Below are 25,643 nucleotides of genomic sequence, written 5' to 3'. Positions count from 1 at the left end.
AACGTGCAGGTTTGTTACATATGTATACTTATGCCATGTTGGTGTGCTGCACCCATCAACTCGTCAGCACCCATCAATTCATCATTTATATCATGTATAACTCCCCAATGCAATCCCTCCCCCCTCCTCCCTCCCCCCTCCCCATGATAGGCCCCAGTGCGTGATGTTCCCCTTCCCGAGTCCAAGTGATCTCATTGTTCAGTTCCCACCTATGAGTGAGAACATGCGGTGTTTGGTTTTCTGTTCTTGTGATAGTTTGCTAAGAATGATGGTTTCCAGCTGCATCCATGTCCCTACAAAGGACGCAAACTCATCCTTTTTTATGGCTGCATAGTATTCCATGGTGTATATGCCTAGCACATATTTCTAACACCAGGTAGATAGCAGGAAGTCAAATCGTCTGTGTATTCATGGTAAATGTGGAAGATAGTTGAACTTTATCTGATTAGTTATATTCATATAAATTAAAAGTTGAATACATGAAATACAGTTTTTTCTTTTTTAATGAATTTGTTGCTAAATAAAAACATTAGGACAATTCACCTAAAATCTGGATTTTTTTATTTTCTTAGAAAACGGAATATTCCACAATCTTGTTCTCAAAGTCCTACATGTCTACAACCCTCTGACCTGAAAGGCAGCTGTCTCCTTTTGGTAAGTCATGTGGTCTGTAATTTTCCATAATTGCCACCGTTCCCTACTACCTCCTGGCACAAGCATGCTTTGCTCTCTTATGATATTGCTTGGCCTCTGTAAGCATTTCAGTTTGTGATCCCTGCATGATGTTGAGAGTCAAATTGGATCATCCCTTTCAAATGACAAAAATACTAATACAAACAAGCAGATCAAACCTACCTGGGGTCCTTAACGATCTGGCTTGACTGTTAGCTGTGATTTCTAGACTAGCCCAGTAGTCTAGACAGTCCCTGATTCCTCTCCTTTGGAATGCTTATTAACAAATTACCAATAGCTTACTTGGGAAGAGCAGGTTCCCGCTATACCAGAACCTTAGACGATACAGTTTTCTCTCTCCTTCCTTCCTTCCTTCCTTCCTTCCTTCCTTCCTTCCTTCCTTCCTTCCTTCCTTCTTCTTCTTTCTTCTTCTTCCTTCCTTCCTTCCTTCCTTCCTTCCTTCCTTCCTTCCTTCCTTCCTTCCTTCCTTCCTTCCTTCCTTCCTTCCTTCCTTCCTTCCTTCCTTCTCTCTCTTTCTCTCTTTCTTTCTTTCTTTCTTCTTTCTTTTCACTCTTTCCTTCGAGATGGAGTCTCGCTCTGTCACCCAGGCTGGAGTGCAGTGGCACCATCTCAGCTCACTGCAACCTCCACCTGCCGGGTTCAAGTGATTCTCCTGCCTCAGCCCCCTGAGTAACTGGGACTATAGGCATGTGGCACCACGCCCAGCTAATTTTTGTATTTTTAGTAGAGACGGGGTTTCACCATGTTGGCCAGGATAGTCTCGATCTCCTGATCTCATGATCTGCCCGCCTCGGACTCCCAAAGTGCTGGGATTACAGGCATGAGCCACCACACCCGGCCATGATACAGTTTTCTATAGAGAGGGAAACAATAGAGAGGGAGTTTTCTATGGAGAGGAAATCACTAATTACTCCTGGAATTCTGTTCATGTCTCCTATAGACGTACAAGAATGCATTGCTATATGGGTCTGTATACCTAGGCAATAATATTCCTAGGAGAGCAGTAGCATGGAACTAAGGAATTTGGTTTTACATAGTTGGCATTGATTGAATCTAACATTGCCTGAGCACATCATCTTATAAATTAATCTTTATCCTTTTTCTTTTGACCGATATAGCCTTGCTTTTTCATCTATCGTTATGGAATACTAACCATCTCACTTTTGCTATCCGTATACAGAATCAACTTTCTTCTATTCTAATTTAAGGCAAATAAATTATATAGGCATATATGGGTATTGAAGGAAACAATGTGAAAAGGATTAATTAGAAAGATATTCTCTTTAAGATATTTGTTTAGGGTGAAATAATAAAATCTATATATTCTTAAACATGCATTGGTAAAACTTGAAAGAAACACTGGTTACAAGTATATGAAGTTAAATATCTGGGAATCTGTAATTTGGACAATGTCTCTGATCTATATGGATGTTTCCATTATTAGTTCACTAAAGGCATTGTAGGCCTTCTCAGAATTTGGAATAAAGAACTCTGAGCCCATTTCCTTCCACACTGGTAACTGACATTCTCTATCTCAGTCCTGGTTCGTGTCTGCCCCTCTTACCAATAGGCGTTCCCACTCCATAACCTTTGGAGTCAATGAGGCCCCCGATCTGAGTGAGGTTGCAGTTTCTCTGCGTCACATACTCAATGCTGGTGGACTCCATCAGCAGCGCGTAGTCCGTGGTGAGCACTCTCTGGATCCCCTCGTCACTGTTTCTTACCAGGGCGGTCTGCTGCCTGCTGCTCATGAAGGCCCACATCTTCTCATAGGTGGAGATTTTTGATTTCTGGAGGGAAAGAAAACACACTCACCAGCAGAAGAGGGCTGGAAAAATACGACCTAAAGGTATTCAAAGTCCCAGTGGTTCAAATAATGATAGGGAGGATACTTTCTCCACAGGTAGGGGAGTCAAGATTGATGGTCTCAAGGCTTCACTTTTGTAGCTGAGAAGAGCCCAGTTCACTCACTATTGGACAGCATTTGCATGGAGGCAGCTATTGCACGGAGACCTTGATTGATTGATGCAAGACATTGGTGCAAGGTCCTTTTGTTGCTTTCAGTTAGGGAAGAAAGAACATTGGTATCAATAATAGCACTTGCCTAAAGAACTGTGGCCACTTAAGAACAAGCCATCATGGCCCACTAGGCTAAGGGATCACTAGCTCACTCCAGGACTCTGTTCAATTAATCCATTTTCCTTTCAGTCACTCAACTCCAGCAGGTATTGTTTTGCTGCTTCCAGGTATGTAAGTTTCAATCCTTGATCCAGCATTCTTCTGCTGGGCAGAGCCCTGGGGTAAACCACTGACTTCCTCTGCTTTATTTGTGAAAGAACTGTCATTCACTCTTCTCTTTTCTACAAAACCTAGAAAGTAAATGTTCTTTTCAAATTAAAATTTAGATAAGAAAAATCTTCGGCCGGGCATGGTGGCTCACACCTGTAGTCCCAGCACTTTGGGAGGCTGAGGCGGGTGGATCACCTAAAGGTCAGGAGTTTGAGACTAGCCTGACCAACATGGTGAAATCCTGTCTCTACTAAAAAAATACAATTAGCCAGGCATCATGGTGTGTGCCTGTAATCCCAGCTACTCAGGAAGCTGAGGCAGGAGAATCGCTTGAACCCGGGAGGCGGAGCTTGTGGTGAACCAAGATCGTGCCATTGCACTCCAGCCTGGGCAACAACAGTGAGACTCCATCTCAAAATAAAAAAAAAAGAAAAATCTTCGTACTGTATTTATATACCTTTTTATGTGCATAATTTTAATTGCAATCATATTTTAGATAGTGAGGACTGAATATCTCATTTCGAAGTGTTCCATTAATATGTTTATCTTTTCTCATATTCTTTGGCTTTTTGATAGATTCGGTAATAAATTATATATGTTATGTAATATATGCACATATACCTATGTACCACTGCCTCATTATCTTACTTTCTTTGCTAAAGTATACTGCCTAAATTTTCGTATTGCTTAAATATGAATTTTCCATTCTTTTGAATAGTGATCTATGTTTAGACATTTTGCATTTTACTCTGTAATTTCCATACAGTTCCAATTTTTGTTTTGAATTTTTCTTCATTTGCATCAGCATTCTCCACTTACTTCAGAGATGAAAAACGTTACAGGAATTATTGGTATTTTTAAGCTAACCCCAGTTATCACGGTTATATGTAGTACTCATACACTCATACACTCATACACATTAGACAGATCCCTTGACAGGCACAGGATGCATCATCTTAGTAGTGCAGAAAAGCTTAAAACATGGTTTTGGGTCATAAGCAAAAAATGGAATACCTGCAGAGTCAACTCTATCATGGTTATTAATGCTTGAGTATTTCTGGGGGCCACTCAATTCCAACCTCTATTTAGGACCTGGTTAATACTGTAGGGTTTATGAGTTAGGGGAGGACAGATGGCTTTATTTTAGATTGTTAGGCATTGAAAAGCCCCCTGAGAAAGGTCTTGTGAGACAAATAACAATTCAATAAATAGTACCTTATAGATATTCGTATTTTATGGAACCCATAATGTCATATTGGGCCCCTGTGAGTTACGCCACAGCCCCGGAGATATCTGCAAACTGCAGCTCATGTCTCCATGACAAAGGCGCGTTTTGGGGGTCAGGGTTCTTGCTTCATTTGTTGTGTGATTTCAGTCTTGCAAAGTCTGATAATGCTAAACTTATGGTAAAAGAGCTACTCATGCAAGTGCAGAAAGGTCAGTCTTATCTTGTGGCAGTAAATACACAGCTGGGAAAATTATTCTTCCATCAGGAAACTACCTTAAGGGAAAATAATTTTCTTTGAAGTATAACATTTTAAAGTTGTCAGAGACTTTAGAGATCGGCTCATACAAACTGCTACTTTCACAGAGGAGGAAGTTTTGGTACAGGAGGCTTGGAGACTTCAAAAAGTCACAAAGCAGGTTAATACCAGAGCCAGTTCCGGACTCCGCATTCCCAACATCTAATTAAATGCTGTTTCCACTGTACCATGCTGATTTTGGGGAGGTGGATGTCTATATTGCCAAAAATGCTTTTGAGGATGATTTTAATCTTATTTGATCTACATGTGAACATAATAGCTTTTATTCATGGACTCATTATTCCCTGAGGCAGGCTGCTAGTTAGTTTCATGTTCATATGAAATAGGAACCAGCTTTCACGTAGAAAAATTTCATGAAACATTTATTTTTTTCACCGTGTTTAGATTTTATTAAAACGAGTGTTGTAAATTGTTAGAAAACCAAATTTGTGGTTTCTGGAAGTCAAAAACAAAGTCAATGTTCAGTTCATCCATGGTAAATGGAGAAAGTATGGGGAGTCCTTTAATTCGTCTGGGGAATTGAAGGATACGGGAAAGGATGACATGATTCAACTCTAAACCTACACTATCTGAAGTGAAGGATTTCATTATTTTCAAGCCATAGCAGACCTAGCTGTGGTCCTCCTGCACGGGATGAATACGTAGGTCTTACCACATATGGCTCACCCTGTGAGTATTCAGCAGCATGCAAGTGGTCTAATCTCAGGGATGAGAGAGGTCATGAGTTTAGTGCAACCTCAGCATTCAACAGCTGCAACATTTCTAAAGGCTTACTCTCAGTATTCTTCTTGTCACAACTTAGTAACAAAATGTTTCCTGAGCCAGCACCCTCTTCACACTACACTTTGGGTAGCATGGCTCTACGGAACAGAGATCATGGATTTAAATTCAACAACATCCACATCTTCCTTCTTAGAGTAGAAGGTTGTTCTAGGCCTGACCTCTCCCAGGGAGCTACAGGGGAAGTCTGATTGGCATGGACAGCTTTGATCAGGGAGGGCAGAACTTTCTCTCTGACAGAAAACTGTTACTTGGTAGGGGACTTGGTAAGTTGAAGGTACAGGAATTGTTATAAATCCCTTTGACCCCTTGCTATTCTCACTAGAGCACAGTAATAGTAAACATAATGGGAGCAAGAAGAGCAGCCTTTTGCTGTTATTTAGAGCTCCCTTTCATCATTTAAAAAGTTTGCTGTTATGGGGCTCTACTGTATTTCACATTTAGAATTCTTGGCTACTTGAGATGCTAGGGAAATTACAGTTTGCAGGAAGACCCAAAATGTGGCTAAGGAATAACTTTTTTTAATAGGTAGAAGTATCTGTAGACAGCTCCAGCACCTTAAGGTAGAGTGAGTTTTCTTTTTTACTTTTTGAGACGTTGTTTTGCGCTTGTTCCCCAGGCTGGAGTCCAATGGCACAATCTCGGCTCACTACAACCTCCACCTTGGGGGTTCAAATGATTCTCCTGCCTCAGCCTCTTGAGTAACTGGGATTACAGGCACACCTGCCACCATGCCCGGCTAATTTTTTGTATTTTTAGTAGAGACAGGGTTTCACCATGTTGGCCAGGCTGGTCTTGAACTCCTGACCTCAGGTGATTCACCTGCCTCGGCCTCCCAAGGTGCTGGGATTACAGGCGTGAACCACCGCGTCCAGCCAGTATAGTGAATTTTCTATCACTGGGCAACTGCAAGGAGGATGTCATGCTTAGACGAGTTTCACATAAGGAGATGCTTCAATCGCCACATTCTACTCTCTAGACCCACCCCTTGCTATCACATAAGCAGGTCCTGAGGTCAGGGACAGCAAATGCCACATAGAAGGTCACAGAGGGTTAGTGAAGGAGACAGCACAGAATTGAGGCCTCTTTCTTCTTTACTGCAGAGTTCTGTCCACCGTCATGCCATGCTCAGTAATGTTTACTTTTTGTTAGATAAAAAAGTGGAATGTTGGGAGTAAATTACATGTATTCCTTTCAGCAGATTGTTTTTCATGGTTAAGTCTCAAATCTTAGTAATTCTTAAAAATAGGATTATACTTCATGAAAAATTATCATACATATTAAAAAACCAGGCAAAGTGTTAGAACGACAGCCGGGGTGTTTTTGTACTTCTAAATCACATATAATCTCAGCCAGCCTCCTAAATCACTCTAAATAATATATGTTCCAAAAACAGAAATAGTGGTTGCCTCTTATTTCACTAGATATGTCAAAAGTTAATTAGAATATTTGGAATGTCTTCTGAGCTTCTTAGCAAAAGTTGCTAAAACTGAAAAAGCCTCATTTATTAAATCTGAAATCATCCAGGATTTTTTCTTTTTAATCCTGAGAGGCATCTGTTTAGATAAATTCATTTTATCTCTTTAAATCTGATTATGTGGCTATCCTCATGCTGATGAAACATTGCTGGCAAAGAATCAGCATTTTTCATCTCAAATCTGTTATAAGGGAGTGTTACTGCATCAATGTTTGATGAACATTATTTATTTCTTTTTTCCCCCTATAATATATTCAAGTTAAACACTCACTAGGAAATAGTTTATAATGTCTGCAGGCAGTTAAAAATTACTTACTGAAAATAGTAACAACAACCAACATATGCAGTGTTTATTTACTGTGTACCAAGTGCTATTTTAAGTGCTTTGCATATATTGATTAATCGAATCTTCATAGTAATCATATGAAAGATGTACCATTATTATTTCTCTTTTACATATGAGGAAATAGAACAGGACATGAAGAGATGAGGAAACCAGGATTTGATTCCAAGGAATCTGGTTCCAGGGTCTGTGTTCTTAACTAACAAGGAATGTACTATCTCTTTCAATACACAGAACAGCAAACTCATGGCTTGGCTAATGTTTCAACAGAATTAACAAATTTTCTAAATAATTGAAACAAGTAGCGGTGGGGTCTTTCTATTATAGCCAGAGCTGTTGCAACTCTTGTACTCATCATATAATGTACAGAAACTATTTACCTGACTTTTAATAGCTACACTTGTTTAGACAAAAATTTAGACCGTGTTTTAGGAAGTGCAACAGTTGGAACCTGGAAAAAATGTGACTATTGTTTATATTGTTTCCTTTCCTTTAACAGTATTTTGCTTTTCATATAGTTCCACTATTTTTAGTTACAGGATTTCCACCACACGATGTAAATAAAGTATGTGCAAATTCTAGGGTGTAGTGTGGTCATAAGCCTGATGGAAACTCCATTTTATAAAATATCCCTCTAATGTTTCTTTTTTATTGAGATAACTATTATTTATCACATGATTTCTTCCACCAGTTATTATAAGACTTTCACAGTTAAGATGTATAATCTCATTTTTCAGTAGAATCAGTAATCATGCAATTCTACTTCACACTAATATGGCTGATGATTTTATATATCGATCTGTTTATGTATATTTTTACTTTACACACTGAAATATACATTAGAAATAAGTTATTGATATTTGATCTTTTTTATCTTATAAAAAGTGATCTTATAAATGTGGCAACTATATGCATATAGAACAAATGAATTATCACAAGCAATTATATTTTAAAATCTCCAATTTACTTTTACTTTAGGCAAATCCTAATTTAAGACAACCCTTAAAAATTAACCAAAGACATAGAAATTGGCTATGTAGAACTTCATACTTGTGAAATAGGTACATCAGAGGTGAATAGTAGCCTTAAAAGCAACCATTTCTTTTATACATGATTAATATGTTATTTCATTAAATAATAAATTCTCATGCTATTTTGAAAATTTGATTTAATTTACAAAAATCACTTTGAAGGAAGATGATCAGAAGAAAATATTTATAGTATAGTTAGGGCCTCTGCCTTTCGAATGTGTATAATATGAACACTGCAGTTGATTATGTCTTTATCTTGATTTGATGAAAAGTTATGACATTTGCTGATTCTCCAACATTTAAACAATTTATGGATTCCCTTTAGAAAATTCCCTCAGTGGGATTTAAACACATTTGCTAAAATATTTTTCATGTTTTTCTCCTGTCTAGAGTTAAAGATTGGTCTATTACGGGCAATCTGCCAGCCTTTGAAAAAGGTTAAATTGACCTCATAGATTTCTTCCCAAATAAATACACTTTTAACCTCCAGAGACCTAGCATTTCTGACACTGATGGTAAAGTTAGCTGGATATTTCCAACGTAAACTAGGGACTCTTATGTGAAGACTGCCTTCCTATGCAGAGTATTTGAGAAATGGCTTTCATCTTATGCTTCCTGAAATGGTTATAACTGTCTGAAATGTATCTCCCCACCATGGCTCATTGCTTCATTTCTACCGGTGCAGTGCTCAATAACTTCTCTGAAATGTCTTTTGGGTTGGTGACAGCACCTAACCACTCCCTGGAAGAAGATGATAAAGGTTAGAGAATCCCTTGTTCCCACAGCTGGTCCAAAGTCCCTAGACCATGAAAGCCAGAAATGACAAGTTTTTCATGATGTTTTAAAACCTATTTTATCCAAGTCATTTTAGACTGAATCACGATTTAATCTGTGTAATCCTCTGGCTTGAGTCTGGGAGGATAGTGATTTGTTACAAGGCATGCTTCTACTGAGAAATATTTCTTACATGAATACTTCATAGCTAATTCGGCTCACAAGAAATTCTGCCACTACTTCCTGTTTTGCACAATGCAACTACATGTTGTGTTGTATTTAACAGGTATTCATACATCTTGTCTCCCTATTGCTATTCAGATCTTCACGTCTTGCTCATGATTTTATACCTTTTTCTCTCCTAAGTGCCAACCTCAGTACTGACAAAATATAAATTGAGCTGAATTAAACTGAATTACCTCACTCTGTTTCTTGTCTGCATTCCAAGGGCAGCCTTACCATCTTTTGCCTGCCTACCATCTGATAAGTACTTCTGCAAATGCAATGTATGTGCTCAAGAAGGGCCTCCAAGGCCTAGCATTGCTCTCTGGCCAGGCCTCCAAAAGTCTTTGAGATCTTGGGCACCGGCACGTCTTCTGGACTTTTCTGTCCTTTAGCAGAAGACAGACAGTGCAGAGATGACTGACAGTAAGGAAGCTGAACAAAGACCAAACCAAAATATTTTTAAATCTAGAGAGATTGAAAAAATAGGACTAATCGCTAGAGGTAAAGGTTGAATAATTATGGTGATGATGTTATGAGTGATAGTTACAATAATATCTAATGTTTTTATTGCTTACAGTGTACTAAGTGGTAGTATAAACATATTACCTCTATTAAGTCATTAAAGCCTCAAAATAATTTTGAGTTAGAAATCATCCTCAATTTATAGACTGGGAAATCAAGGTACAGAGAGTTTAAGTTACTTGCCAAGGTCTACTTAATTTATATGTAGTAGAACCCAGGCTCTGTGGGTTCAGATCTCCATCAAAAATAGTTTCCTGTAGGTTTTACTTTATATCCCAGCATAGGATGTTGGCCATATTTCTTGAGAAGACTAGCTGGTATTCCCATTCTCCGTTCCACGGGCTAAAAGCATTATCATCCTTGGATGATGGTTCACACGGGTCTTTGGGAAATCTATTCTTTTAGGCCTCATATGGTTCTTTCTCTCTCTCACTTTTTTTTTTTTAGACGCATTCTCGCTCTGTCGCCCAGGCTGGAATGCAGTGGCGCGATCTCGGCTCACTGCAAGCTCCGCCTCCCGGGTTCCCGCCATTCTCCTGCTTCAGCCTCCCGAGTAGCTGGGACTACAGGCGCCGCCACCACGCCCGGCTAATTTTTTGTATTTTTAGTACAGACAGGGTTTCACCGTGTTAGACAGGATGGTCTCAATCTCCTGACCTCGTGATCCGCCCGCCTCGGCCTCCCAAAGTGCTGGGATTACAGGCGTGAGCCACCGCGCCCGGCCTCATATGGTTCTTAGACATTATCATGACTATCCTTTCTTCCTCTGGGAAGAAAAAATGTGACTTGCTACACTATCACTGTGAGACCAAAGTTTGGACTATCTTATTATTCCATTCCATAAGGTAATTAATAGAATTCCAACAAGAAGAAAGGACAGAGCCTTTGTACGTTTGTAACTTCCTGTGAGAGAGAAAACCAGAATCCTAGTATACTATTTCTGAAAGGAAAAGTTGGAATTGGCTATCATTGTTGTCAGTTGTCTTAGATATAAAAGATGGAAATAGGTCATGTAGCCCCTAGGAAAGCTGAACCCAAGTTGTGTCCACAGATCTTGGCCATGAACTGACTGATCTTGGTACCTTCTGAGATGTTGGTGGTGGTCCCAGGGAGTTGGGAGCGAAGGAAATCCTGTACTGTTCAGACTTGTGAAACAATTGAAAGGACCAAACAATTTCATCAGCAGAGAACAGAGAAACCAATAGAGTTAATATTGGATTATTAACTAGTATTATCTCAAGCAGAAATGAGAAGGATTTTATTAAAAATTCTCTTAAATAGGCCGGGAGTGGTGGCTCATGCCTGTAATCCCAGCACTTGGGAAGCCAAAGCTGGTGCATCACAAGGTTGGGAGTTCGAAACCAGCCTGGCCAACATGGTGAAACCCTGTCTGTACTGGAAATACAAAAATTAGCTGGGTGTGGTGGCACGTGCCTGTAATCCCAGCTACTTGGGAGGCTGAGGCAGGAGAATCATTTGAAGCTGGGAGGCGGAGGTTGCTGTGAGCCAAGATTGCGCTATTGCACTCCAGCCTGGGCAACACGGGGAGACTCCATCTCAAAAAAAAGAAGAAGAAAAAAAAAAACTTAGAGTCTGTTGAAGTTCTGAATTATTAACACACTGACCCATAAACATAGTCCATTAATTAATTTAATGCTGATCACCTCATATTCAGAGAAGAATTTCCCCAAACATCTCCAACAGTACCTGGACACTTGATAAACGTTCTGCCTCCCTTTAACCTTGTCCAGCTAATTGGTCTTGTGGTGCCTGAGACCATTTGACCAAATAGGCTATTACATTTCCCATAGTGCTTGAACTGTAATTCCCAGAGTGTTGATAATATGTTTTCACTTAGTGAAAACATAATGCTTAATAAGCATCATTAGCTGAGGGATCGAAACTTAGAGTTGCTTTTTTTTTTTTTTTAATGGAGAAAGTGAGATAGACTCTCAGGATGTCCATCTAAAGTTTCATGACAATACATGGAACTGAATTGATGATTTAATCCTATTCTCTTGTGTAAATACAGTCCTTGATGATCAGTGTTTCTCCACATATGAATGACTCTGAAGGAAAACTGCCACTGCCTCCCCGTCTCAGTCATGTCTTAGCTTGAGCTAGCACTTGCTTAAAAAATTTCCACTGGGTGCAGTGGCTCACGCCAGCAATCCCAGCACTTTCGGAGGCGGAGGTGGGTGGATCATGAGGTCAGTTCAAGACCAGCCTGGCTGAGACGGTGAAACCCCGTCCCTACTAAAAATACAAAACAAAACAAAACAACAACAACAAAATTATCTGGGCATGGTGGTGGGTGCCTGTTAGCCCAGCTTCTCAGGAGGCTGAGGCAGAGAATTGCTTGAACTCAGGAGGCGGAGGTTGCAGTGAGCCGAGATCACACCATTGCACTCCAGCCTGGGCGACAGAACGAGACTCCGTCAAAAAAAAAAAAAAAAAAAAAAAAAAAAAAAAAAAAAAAAAAAATTCCACTTAACTCCCTCAGCTTCATATGAGCTCAGGTGGTACATAGTGGAATCTCACCTAAGCTATTTTAAAAAACTAAATTTTGGTTTCTTTATGTTAAGAACTGAATACCTCAGATCTAAAATGTAGAGTGGCATGCTGTCTGCAAGAACAGCCAAGTCTAGGAGAAAAAGTCAATGGATTTTGAATGAAATTTTAGCAAGCGACTTCTCGGCACACATTTCAAGGACAAACTTCACTAAGCACATCCCTTGCTTGTGGCCTAGCGACCAAATGTGAGGCGTTTGAGTATTTTATTTGGTCATGGATCTTGATAATGTCTGAATCCCTTTCCTCCCTACAACTGGCCATTCTTTGGCTATAAAATGATTTAAAATCAACTTGAAAGTAAAAAGACAAATTTTCATCATTTGGGTGCTGCCAGAGGAATATTGCTTTCCTGAGAAGAAAAACCCTTTAAATTACACTGTGCATGATGAGAAAATGCTTCTCATTAGAAGTTTCCTTGTGATTGAGTGGAGATAGACCCATCTTAGCAAACAACCTGTGCTCCAGCAACTGATCAGGATGTTCCAGGTTAGATTAGGCAAATGCAGCTTTCCTTATTCATTGTACAGCCCAAGAGAGGTTGTTTTCTTTAACTGAGAGAGAAAGGGCTGGAGGAGGGAGGCCCTGATGGCGTAGCAGAGGTGAAACATGTTAATGTGGAACCAGGTCAGGACTGAGTCCTTGTGACTGTACCTGCTGTCACTCAGTGATTTAGGGCAGAGCTACCCCGAGAGCAAAAAACCCGAAACGTTTCTTTCCCTTGAGGAATAATCCAGCTTAAGAATCTGAATGTACATCCCTCTGACGCTTTCTGACAGCTTACCATCCTCAAGGGGAAAACTAAATCGGATTTAGTCCTTGTTCTCTTTCTGCAAATACATTTCTTCTCGGTAAACTGGGTTGCTGGGCCACACGCTGACTTGTAAAATGAGGAACTTGGCAACAGAGTCTCTTCTTGTGTGGGTCCCTATCCATCCACCTCTCTCTCCCTCCCTCTTTCTCTCTCGGCTTCCTTCCTTTGCTCCTTCATTCACTCTCCCTCCCTCGCTCTGATAGAAACCCACCTCTCCCAGAGTTTACTTGTTCACTTATTGAAAATATAGTTTTCTGAATGCCTACTATGTGGCCAGGCACTCTTTTAGATTCTGGTGACTTAATGGCATACAAAGAAGACTGAGTTTCTACCCTCACAGAACTGACTTTCTAGAACTCTCTGAATTTTGCTGAATCTTGGCTCTTCCATTGCTAGCTTTGTAAATTTGGAGTAAGTTATCTAGCCTCTCTGTGCCTCATTTTCCTCATCAATAGGGACAATATTGGTATTTATCTCAATTGGTCTTTTTTTTTTTTTTTTTTTTTTTTTTTTTTTTTTTTTTTTATTGAGACGGAGTTTCACTCTTGTTGCCCAGGCTGGAGTGCAATGATGCGATCTCGGCTCACTGCAACGTCTGCCTTCCAGGTTCAAGCGATTCTCCTGCCTCAGCCTCCTGAGTAGCTGGGATTACAGGCATGTGCCACCATACTGGGCTGATATTTTTGATTTTTGGTAGAGACGGGGTTTCTCCATGTTGGTCAGGCTGGTCTCGAACTCCTGACCTCAGGTGACCCACCTGCCTTAGCCTCCCAAAGTGCTGGGATTACAGGTGTGAGCCATAATGCCCAGTCCTCAGTTGGTCTTTTTTAAAGATAAAATGAGGTAATACACGTAAAGCACTTAGAAACAGAACGTGTGGCTCAGGGCTAGTGCACAGGGCATACTGATATTTTTATTGATGCTGTTTGTACTGTCATCACATTCTTCCTCTCTGAAGTGCTTACTGTTTCATCATTTTCCTGGTGACCTGAGAGAACGCTTGCATTGATGCCTCATTTTCAGGACCAGGGAGAAAGCAGGAGCCCTCTCAGAAAATGCTCAGGGAGCAGCAGTTGTGAGCATAGCACGTGCCTGTTCAGTGGAAGTGCATTATCCAAACATGTTGTAATGTAGTCATTCAGGGTCCTGCCAGAAAAAAGGAGAACCAACTCTTTTTATATTTAAAGAGGGGCACGAGAAAGAAAAGATCAAAGTGAGCTTAAGGGGTCAGGTGCGATGGCTCATGCCTGTAATTCCAGCACTTTGGGAGGTTGAGGCAGGTGGATCACTTGAGGTCACGAGTTCGAGACCAGCCTGGCCAACATGGTGAATCCCTGTCTCTATTAAAATAAAAAAAATTAGCCAGGCATGGTGGCATGCACCTGTAATCCAAGCTACTCGGGAGGCTGAGGCAGAAGAATTGCTTGAACCTGGGAGGAGGAGGTTGCAGTGAGCCAAGATTGTGCCACTGCACTCCATCCAACCTGGATGACAGAGCAAGACTCTGTCTCAAAAAAAACAAAAAAACCAACCAAACAAACAAACAAAAAACAAAGAGCTTAAAGGACACTTTGTAAGTTGAGCATCTCTATTCTGAGAAATCCCAAATCTGAAACTTTTTGAGCACGGACAGGTTGTCCCATGTGGAAAGTTCCACACCTGACCTCATGGCATGGGTTGCAGTCAAAACTTTCTCCATGGACAAAATTATTTAAAATACCGTATAAACTTACCTTTAGGCTATGTGCTTAAGGTATATATGGTGCATAAATAAATTTTGTGTTTAGACCAGGCTCTCTCATTATGCATGTGCAAACATTCTAAAATCTGAAAATATCCAAAATTCTAAAAACATCTGGTCTGAAACATTTCTGATAAGGGATCCACAGGCAGTGCATAGATCCTGTGTACAGTGGCAAAGTCAGGTCTATTGCTTTTTCGAAGAACAGCACAGCCTCTTTCCCTTATATTTGTACTGAACATCTTGAAGGAAGTAGAATCTTCTCTGCCTTCTGCTGGCCCATTTCCCAGTACTTTCAAACTCTTTGGTATTGCTGAATGAAATAAATCATTTCAGATATTTTTTCAGATATACCAAATTCTACCTTGTCAGTGCCCCTCTGTCCTGTGAGCCTTGCAAGTGACTTTCCTGGTTTCTGACAAGGACCATGATGAATCACTAGCTTGGGGTGTCTTGTGTCTCTTCACACTATTGATTTTAGGAAAATAACTTTCTGCAGCTTGCAAAACCATAATGTCATTTGTCCTTAGAACATCACTGTCCAAAGAAGAAGCAATCATCATGCTGTACCCATACATTAAATAAATGATGCACTTCTTAAAATAAAAAGTGTTTAAAAATCTTTTTTTAACGCAGAAGAAAAGTAAGTCCTACTTTTTCCATTACTTTGCTTCTTGATAAAACTCTAGATATAGTTTACTTTTAAAACAATGTATTTTTATTTATAATGATTGTTATTAAACATTATAACTTATTGCATAGTTAATTCCTATTTTGGTGAACCAATACTGTTATACAAAGAAGTGTGTCCTTTTTTTAACCTAACCTTAGTTTTTGTTTCTAAGCTGGTATTTTTCACAAGTCAAAACAGTCCACTCAAAAAATAATAGACATTGGAAACTCAGAAGGATGGCAGGGTGGCAGGGCTGACAGATAAGAAATTACTTAATTGGAACAATGTATGTTATTTGGGTGATGGAAACCCTAAAAGCCCTATATCCATCTAACAAAATGCAACTTATACCTCCTAAATCTATAAACAGTGTTTAAAAAGGAAATAAGAATGAAAGAAGAAAAAGAGTTCATTTTGAACTAGTGGAAATAATAGAAAGGAAAAATTATTTTAAAAAATACCCTCGGCCGAGCGCAGTGGCTCATGCTTGTAATTCCAGCACTTTGGGAAGCTGAGGCGGGAGGATCACAAGGTCAGGAGTTTGAGACCAGCCTGGCCAATATGGTGAAACCCCGTCTCTACTAAAAATATAAAAATTAAGCGGGTATGGTGGCGGACACCTGTCGTCCCAGCTACTTGGGAGGCTGAGGCAGGAGAATCATTTGAACTCGGGAGGCGGAGGTTGCAGTGAGCTGAGATTGCGCCACTGGACTCCAGCCTGGGCAACAGGAGCGAGACTCCATCTCAAAAACAAAAACAAAACAAAACAAAAAAACAACCCCCCCCAAACAGAAAAAAAAAGAAAACCCAACCAAACAAAAAAACCCACATAGTCCACTCAATGCTGAGGTGACAACTCCATTTTTGGTAATCTGAATATGAATCTTTGACAAGGATGTTTTTAGAGATTGTTTTGGTTACAACTGTTGTTTTCCTTTTATTCACATGCACACGTACCACCATTAATACTTTTTTTCCCCCAAAAAATAAGCTTTAGCCCCTTTTCTGTTATAGATTAGCTATGTGACTTGGAGCAGGTAATTTAGCTTCTGAAGGTTTTGTTCTTTTCATAAGTGAAGTGAAGAGCTGAACTTCATGATCTCTGCACCTATTGGATCTATTAAAATCTATTTTTCACTGGAATTAGAGTATTTGAGATTTGATAATAAAAGTACGAAGGCTTCCTCCAAAAGCAAGGCAGAAATCAGTTTCATTACTATGGGAAAGTAATTAAAAAGACCTCAACAATGAAATGCCCTTGACACTAAAACTAAACTCATCCAACTTAATTCTCCTGTGCTGCCTCCGAAGTCTTTTTGAAAAGCTTCAGGCATGGCTGGGAACACTGTCCTTCATCAATGCGGACTCAGTATTAGACTAGAGTCTCCTGGGATTTTTTCGTTCTTAATTCTCTAAGTTCCAGTATCAACAAATTTTCTTGTCATCTGCTTCTACCTCATCAAGTACAGTACAGAAAGAACAAAATAATGATATTCAAGTATTCTCGCTACCAGAATTCTGGATTAAGGAACCTTTATTTTGTGGGTTCTATAAATGAGTGATTAATTAATGAGTGGTTAGGTTGTATTTGGAATTTTTTTTTTCTGGTGTAAAGGCAAGAGAGGATATTGAAGATATTGATCTATGCATCTGAGTACACTAAATTGGGGTGGAGTGAATGACATCTCGTTGGGGACCAGAGAAATTGCTTTATGCTGACTGAGGCTCCAGGAATTCCTTATAATGGGATTTTGTAATTATAAATCTTATTTCATTAAAAAAATTGCCCAACATTTTTTTCTTTTTTTTGGACAGACTCTTTTATCCTCTACCCCAAGTATCAGATAATCACTGAGAACACTTTGTCAGCTTCTTACCTTGAAGAAGGTCATTGTTGATCCATCTCTGACCGCCCCATATTCTATCTTGGTTTGCTTTGCCAGATCATCTGCTGAATCTATGGGGGATTCCATTCTCTCTACTGTCAAGAAGGCAGCCAGATTGGCAGTGTAGGATGAAATGATGATTAGGGTGAAAAACCACCATATCCCTCCAACTATTCTGGTCGATAGAGCTTTGGGCATCAGCTCTGATCCTGTGATGGTATCATCAGAGTAAGGGTGTTAAACACAGTCAGAAGGAAAGGGAAGATGTACAGTTCGACACTATTCTAGGGAGATCAACCCATCAAAGACTTACCATCTTGTATGTAGATGAAATAAATACATTTTATAGAAAATGCATCAAAATCTAAAGCATTTTTTTCAAATCATTAATCACTACTGCTGCTTTAACTATAATTTATCAGTAGCTGATGGTATTAAAACAGTTTTAACCTGGAGATATTCTATGTCTAAAATTTAGTTTAGTTTCTTAGAATTGAAAAGTCAGCCCCAAGACTTTTTGCCTTTTATTACTGTCTAAATGCATCTTATAGTGTGAAGTAAAATATTCTATGTCTTTGTATAACTATGAAAATCTTCGAAATGCTAACATTTTTATTTAAGATTAAAGAATGAGAGCAACTTGCAAAATATTAACGTGCCATTTATCACATGTACTTTAATAAAACATTGGGATTTTACAAATAAAATAAGATGCAGCCATACTTGACAGTGGATGAATTAGTTTTTATTGTCTTTTGTTGCCCTAAAAGCTACAATTCTTTTTTCTACTGTAGATTCTTATTTGGCTAAAAAAACACTTTCTCTGCAACACATAATTTTGTCCTTCAATAAAATGCTGTTTCTTAACTACACTTCAAAGACAGGCTGTTTCTTAGGTGAAAGAAGACTTTCCTGAAGAATATACATTTTAGATGTCATTCAGATGATTTTAAGTTATGTTTAAATGATAAGAGGCACTTAATGTGTTTACCAAGGAAAACTTCCTCTCTAAAAGAAAGGGTTTATGAGCTAAGTTTACTGACATAAAAGACAAACATCTTGAAAACAGTCTAGCTCAATTTTGCTCAGGCTGAGCTGTGGATGTCTATACATTCAGCAGCAGAATTAGAATAAAAGAGAAGTACAATTAGAGTTCACTCCAGTTGTACTGATTCACAAGTGGATTTTGGCTTGTCTATCTGCCTGAAATTTACCATTGATTCTGTACATAGCATATCCTCCACGAACCTGAAGGCATGACAGAGTTTATGTGACTAGAGAAAAAGTGAAAGAAACACACCCTAAATTAAAAATCCGAAAGAGTGAAGTACAGTAGGCCAGATGTCTGGACTATAGGATCGTTTTACTATACTGATTGGGTGTTTTGAAGCTTTGTAGTTAATAATGGCTGAAGATGGAAAGGAAAATTGGAGTTCACCAATCTACCAATAAATGAATTTGTGCTCTGGTTTAGTCTATAAACAGATGCACATACTGCTCAGGAAATCAAAGCTAGCTCAAGGACAGTGATAAGCAGATCAAGGTTGGCAGAGTTTCTGGGCTTTAAATTAACAGATATATTCTCCTAATGCTGTTACATATCTTTGTGTTTTATTCCCTTTTAATGAGGGAAATAGTTTGACAGCGATTTGTGTTTCCTTCTGTCATTTGTTTGAATTTGAGTGGGTAATATTACACAGACTTATAATAGTTTTCCATTAAATTGCCTCCAAGGATTTAGTGGAATGGTTTGCTGCTGTTGTTTTAATATTGTGGTTTAATGGGATTTATATGCCTGTGGGTGTGTGTGTGTGTTTAATGCCCAAGGTTGTTTCATATCTTTGTACTTAATTGATCTAGCAGTCTTGTGGCAATGTGATATTATTTTAGATCTTTAGTTGGTTATTAAAATACCATTTATTTCATAAAATAGCCATAGGAAATAAATAACAGTTAATAGATATATTTTTCTTAGCTTATAGGTGCAGATTTTCTGCTGTAAATTTATTCTTTTGTTATTTGGTTGCATTTATGAAAAGATAAGGATTTCACTTATTTGTATATTTGTATAATTATGTATTATATGGCATTAAGACTGGACAGGTGAACAACGGGCTGTTGACATGTAATAATTCTAATTCACATCTTTCACATTGTAGAATGCATATTTAAACTTTTGGATAAAGTTCCCTTAGAAACTGAGTAAAAATATTAATAGAAATGTATTGAGATTACATTTTAAACCCTTGTTAGATGGCATCCATTAGATTTCTCAATGTTTCTTGGTGTTTTCTATTTTTGTCTAATTCTGTGAATTTTATAATTCTCCATGTTAATTAGAAATGCTTAGAAACCGCTTCTTTCAAGTAGAGAGGATTTGTGTAAGTTTAGTACTCTAGAGGATGAAATTACACAAACACTAAAAGTTGAGTAAAACATTACTAGAAAATATTCAGGATGAGAGACAGTACTTGCTGAAGTCTCTTTAGTGCCTTTTACGGCAGACATGACAGCCAATCCTGATCCAGACTTTGCTCACGCTCTGTAGAAAAGAGAAAGTCTGATCATCACATTTAAAAAAAAATTCAACAAAATGGTTTCCAATCGAGTACAGTGACAAGCTTCTGCTAACAAGAGAGCAACAGAGGATAACTACCTGGTTCAACACCACATGCATGCTAGAGACAGATGCACTAACAGTCACAAGTGCCTCAAGTTTGTACCTGGAAAGATTTGTTGCACCTGACAGATGTTTGTAAACTTCTTGAAAGACAAGCAGAGTCTGGTTGGGGCTGACTGTCATGTACCCAAGGTAGTGGTAACTAACAGACACTGCATCCCACAGTGTGCTGTGGATGATGGTAAACTCCAAACAGGTAAAAGATGAAAGGTAAATTCCGGGGGTGGGTGAACTCATATGACAGAAGGCAGTCACAGCCATATACCTGCACAGGCCTGCTGCATGCTCTGTGAAACCTAAAAGTATATATATATATATATATATTCTAATGTTGGAGAAGACAAGCTATCAGAAGGAGCAGGGGTCTCCTTCACTCTTAAAGTAATTGCTCACAAAATAAATATCCTAAAAATTAAATGCATGGGTAAAGCAGTATATGGGGTTTCCTGCAGGATGTATACCTCTGTGCTATGCTCTAAGTTTATGCAAATGATTTCTAGTAAATCAGATGGTATCTATACCTATTTAGCAGTGCCCACACAAACCACACTTAATTGTGTAACTAGAATTTTCCCACTTTCTTCAACTATTTACTATTTCAGTATTAGAATTTGGTATTTCTATAGTCTCTCTCTCTAATTTGAAGATCCAAAAGATAACTATTTCAAGTGTTATAGCAATTCCCTAATGAGAAACCTTAGGGTTCATCCCCAAGTAGCAAACATGTTTAATGTATATCCCAGTGGAATTTTCCTTTGCCAATGTATTTTGCGGCTTATTGTCAAATGAGCAGATATTCCAAACACAACAGCTTCTGTGACTTATGATATTCTTATATTAGTGCATTTAATCCTGGAAGAATTTTCTATACCATATGCCTGGCACTGAAGCTGAAAAAAAATCACAAAAGAAATGGAGTTCTTCCAAAGGTTAAAGCGACTTCCCCTTCCCCCACTACAAAAGCAGAATCCCCCAATTCATAGGAAATGTATAAAATAGATTACATTTCCATGGTCAAATTTTATTTCCCCAACTCCTACAGTTTATTGTTGCTATGGTTACCAATTGAGGGAGATTGTGAAAAGTTACTGGGAAGCTGAAATCAATCTCAGTAGGGTTTGCCAGAGTAGCAATTAGGTGGAAGTCCTAGGTAAGGTCAGCAATTGGAAGAATCTCAGTGGATTTAATCTGCAAAGGATTTAAATTCTGCCCCTTTAAACCTCTGACTCATGGAGTTACGGCTGAGAAGGAAAAGACCGTCATCTCCATCTATGCAAATTTATAAACAATTTCTAAGGTACCTTATCTTTTGCTGCCCACAGGAAAATTTGTATTTATTGCTTGATAGAAGTGTTATTTTAGATATATAGCAAGGGAGTTCCATTTTGCTTCATCTTCAGAACCAGCTAGAAAGTCTGTTGCTATTTTCTTAAGTTCCTGAGATGGTGTTTCATCCTACCCTCTAGCTTCATGGTGGAGTTTACCAGCATGAAAGCCTGTCAGCACACTGTGGGATGCGTGTGACAAAGATAGGCAACCGGTGTACCTTGCTGCATGAGAGCTCCAACTCCAAACCAGAAACTATTTAGTAAAGTAAAATTGTTTTCCACCACGTCTGAGTCAGGGTTGCATGGGTGGGGGTTATACCACTCGTAGGGTGTAAACCTGTGGTAGTTAACAGAAACAGTCTGTAAATATCAGAGAAACACACAGGACACCAGCAAAACCAAAACCTCCGGAGCAATGCAGAAAACCCAACAATGATGACGAAAGCTTCAAACCAAAGGAGTAAAGGCCATAGTCATAAACTTACAGCTTTGGTGGGCAAAGTGCAAAGAGCCTTGAGACGTTAATATTTACCAGACTTCTTATTTCTAGGCAAATTGGTCAGCTGGAATTGTACTCCTCAGCTCTAGGTCTACTGAATTCTTCCGAGTTTTCATTCATTTCCATATTACTGAACAACTAGATGAACTGTAAAGAAAGGTTCACTCATCCCAAGTATTTACCCCACCAAGTAGTGATGAACGTGACACACACTTGTTGCATAGCAACTACAATGTCAAGGTACTGTGTTGCTAGGTCCTGTGGGAGACACAAAAAAGAGGGTGACTTGCCTTCAAGGGGTTTGTATGGACAGATGGTTAGAAGGAATCTTAGTGGCGGTCTAGCGATTTTGTAATGCATCAAAGGGGTTGCAAACTGAATAAATTAGTAAACCAAATATAGAGTTGAATTTGGAGTATATTTGATGCTTTTTGAATAGTCCATGGGGAAAAAAATCACAATCCTAAATGAAGAGACAAGGCTTACATTTGGAATTATCCTGGTCCAGGCCTAATGGTATATAGTAGCATTAACTACATAGCACGCCTCCCTGGAGAGTTTCAGATTCATAATTTCCTTTTGATTTGTTTTAAATTTGTTCTCAGAACTATGGCCTGTGGTCACTTAATCACCAACCCTGGTTCGGTAAGTGGTATGTTTTCTATAGCATTATTATAGCTCTACCTCCATGGTGGTGTGCTACAGGCAGTAAACGTTTCTGGAAAAACAACTAGTAGTGTGGGAAGTCAACTTTGAACAATTCACTCAACCTCTCTGGCCTCAATTTCCTTATTTGTGAAGAGGAGGAAATCCAGATATCTCTGAGGGTGTACTTAAAATAAAAATCTGTGGAACCAAATACATTTTTGGTTCTTACTCTATTTTTTAAGCATCTGTCTGGCCTATGTAACCCAAAGGAGGTCTCTGCCCTGTGGTTACTTTTGAGGGCTATCTTGCCAAGTGGTACTTATTTTTCCAAAAAGACATTAGCAGAAGCTCAACGAAGTGATCTGGAAATAATTTAAAATGCAGTAATTTTTAGCACTGGAAGATTTGCTATTTGTCATTGGGTCTTTTCAACGCAAGCAGGAGTGTTAGAGTAATGTTAAAACATCATTCTCCAGCCATAAAGTTTCAGCAGTAAACAATGGCAGGTTGCTGACACACTGGAGAGAACTGGGCTTAAGGTGAATACATTATCTATATGAAAAGCAGGGCATGCTGTGAATCCAGCACAAGGAACTGAGCAGACAATTCCTCTTCATGAAAAGCCATTTTCTAGACCTCCAGACACCTTCTGGAAAGTGTTCAGTGCCTCCTCACTGAGTCTTAGGGGGACTGGGATAACAGTCTCGTAGTTTATCCCAGCATAATGGAATCTGACTCATTACTGCAGCTTCTCCACAGCTGCAGGGTACACCATGCAGGTTCCTATGAACCTGATGAATATAGCTTTAATTGACAATGCCGTGCCAATACATTTTAATTAATGTTTCAACAATATAATTAAGTTTTGAATTTGCACACTCTTATAGCCATAGTAGTTTGCTGAGCTGAAGAAATGAATACCAATATTAATGAACCTATTAATTGAAACAGCATGCAGAGTAAAGATCCCGTTACTTAAACACTATCATTGTCACTTGTACAATAATTTAAAAATATTAATTGAAATAAATTAAGAGCCTAATGTATTCAAGAGAAGGGGTTTTATTTTTTCAAATAGACCATAAGACTTGGCAACCACCAACCCCTCAGTATTCTGACATTTCTCTCCCAGATATGCTCCCATCGATGAGCTCATCCCTTCCCTCTTTGGAATGCTGCTTTTAACTTTGTCTTGTTTCATACTTTGCACTTATAAGAGAGCAATTAATCTAATTTTTGAGTGGCAAAAAGAAAAGCTGTCTAAACAGCAATATGATTCTGCCTGCTCTGCAGAGATATTTTAGGTCTTTCTCTCTGGAATTCTGAGTGACTTGTGGAGCATGTGGTCTGGTGAATATTAAACAGTGACATGATGCTGTGCTGTAAGACACTGGCTTTCTATAAGGCAATAGACCTACCTGTTGCCTGGATGTAGACATTTCAGCTTGGAATTTCTAACACCTGCGTAAAGATAGCCAGTGTGACAGCAGTGTCAGCATTAGGAAGTCTGGTGAAAAGATTAGTATATGACCTACACCAAAGATAATCCGAAACAGCTATCCCCAAATGACTCTCAAGAAAGCAATACTGATCTTTACTAACATGATAGAGAAGGGAGCAAACGTGCTTAAACAAGTGCTTAAAACATGCTTAAAACAAAACTTTCATATAGAAGAGTAGCCTTATGTTGAAATGTGAAAGTTCACTTTAGGTTTATGTTTGTTTCTGCCCGGCTTACACTTGAATGGAAGATATAAAACAAGCTCACACTGAAGTTTTCTAATTAAGGGACTAATTTTTATGGCTGAGAATGCACAGTAGGCTGCATTGAGGAGAGAAAAATCCATTCATCTTTCAAGGGAGAATGCTCTATTGAATTTGTAATATAATGGTTGGTTTTGTATTATAACCATAGAATTTACTTTCAAGGGTTTTCTAGATTTTTTTTTTGCCAAATGTCAGCTTTAAAAATGTCCATTTTTAAGAAGACATGCATAAATTATAAAATGTAAGCAGACATTCTATCTGGATATTTGATCTATTTAAATTGTTTATGATGGAATAATTTTTTAGTGTTAAATATTTTTCAAAAAGTGGAAACATTGCCAACCACAAAACCAAAACCCGAGGTACACACTTATTAAATGTCATAGTAATTAAATATTGTTTTCCTTAGTTTATCCTACCGATGTCTACATCTTTATACATTTAATTCAGTTCAACAAATGATTTTTAGGCATCTTTCTAGTGAGGGCATTTGCTTAAATGCAGTGATGAGGCTTTATTTTTCCCCTTTGAAAGTACGTAAGAGAATACAATTCATAACGTAAATTCCAAAGTCTCTCTAGAGCTATAGATAATCATGAGATTTACTGTATTTCATTTCCACTTCCCTAACTTGGAATGCAAACCACTAAGGTGATAACTGAGGGTACAGAGTGACGGAATTCATGGTCTCAAACTATGGTGGTAGGAAGTAAAGGTGAATTGGTACATCTGCTCAACCAGAATTTTGTTTTTGGGAATCAACTCTAAATATATATATTTGTGGCTTTATGAAGCAGAATTAGGGGAGGATTCTAAGGTGTAGAGAAGGCAAATGTAGTTGGAAGTAGAGTCTTCATGACAGTACACTTGTGCCCTGGAGGGAGTTCTTTTCTATATTTCATCACCACACTGTTTCCAAGTTTGCATTGGATGCATAACACCTCCACTTCTGAACCAAGACCAGGGCAAGAAGGCAGCGGAAGAGGAGATAAGAAGAATAAGCTAAATAAGGAAGGACTGGCTTATAAATGATACTCTTGGTGAGTAGAAATACCAAATGGATTGCATTGATGGTGGTAATGGGGATGCTGTTAACTTAATAGAAATCAAATGAGTGAGGTCCGAAAATATGGAGGTCCGGGTCACCAAGAGCTGTGGAAGAATAGACAAAATAAGGAGGGAAAAACTACTGAATGGTATGCCATTCTGACATACTCTGATGACTTAAATAAGGAAATTTAAGTGCACAGCTGGAGTCAAGTGTAAATGGGTACTTTCAGCCTATGTGCTTTGTGAGAACTTTCGGATGCTGCTGGCATTTCTTCTCCCACTGGCTTTGGTCAAGTCATGTAACAAAC

The 25,643-nt window shown here is 38.7% G+C and overlaps 1 protein-coding gene across 7 annotated transcripts in view; it reads right to left on the bottom strand.

Annotated features, from left to right (window-relative positions):
* GRIK1 (glutamate ionotropic receptor kainate type subunit 1) overlaps positions 1 to 25,643 on the bottom strand; it is a 413,796-nt gene that overhangs the window by 23,445 nt on the left and 364,708 nt on the right. For all 7 annotated transcript variants that reach the window (XM_010364919.2, XM_030914237.1, XM_010364918.2 and 4 more), the window contains 3 exons: positions 21,590 to 21,708; positions 17,355 to 17,572; positions 2,258 to 2,483 (listed from right to left, as the gene is read on the bottom strand). In XM_010364919.2, the coding sequence (XP_010363221.1) occupies positions 2,258 to 2,483; positions 17,355 to 17,572; positions 21,590 to 21,708 (563 nt within the window). The remainder of the gene's footprint in view (positions 1 to 2,257; positions 2,484 to 17,354; positions 17,573 to 21,589; positions 21,709 to 25,643) is intronic.

The sequence above is a fragment of the Rhinopithecus roxellana genome, chromosome 13 (genome assembly GCF_007565055.1).
Source record: "Rhinopithecus roxellana isolate Shanxi Qingling chromosome 13, ASM756505v1, whole genome shotgun sequence".
Lineage (NCBI taxonomy): Eukaryota > Metazoa > Chordata > Mammalia > Primates > Cercopithecidae > Rhinopithecus > Rhinopithecus roxellana.
Note: the sequence above shows the minus strand (reverse complement) of the source record. Positions and strands in the feature narration are given on the sequence as shown.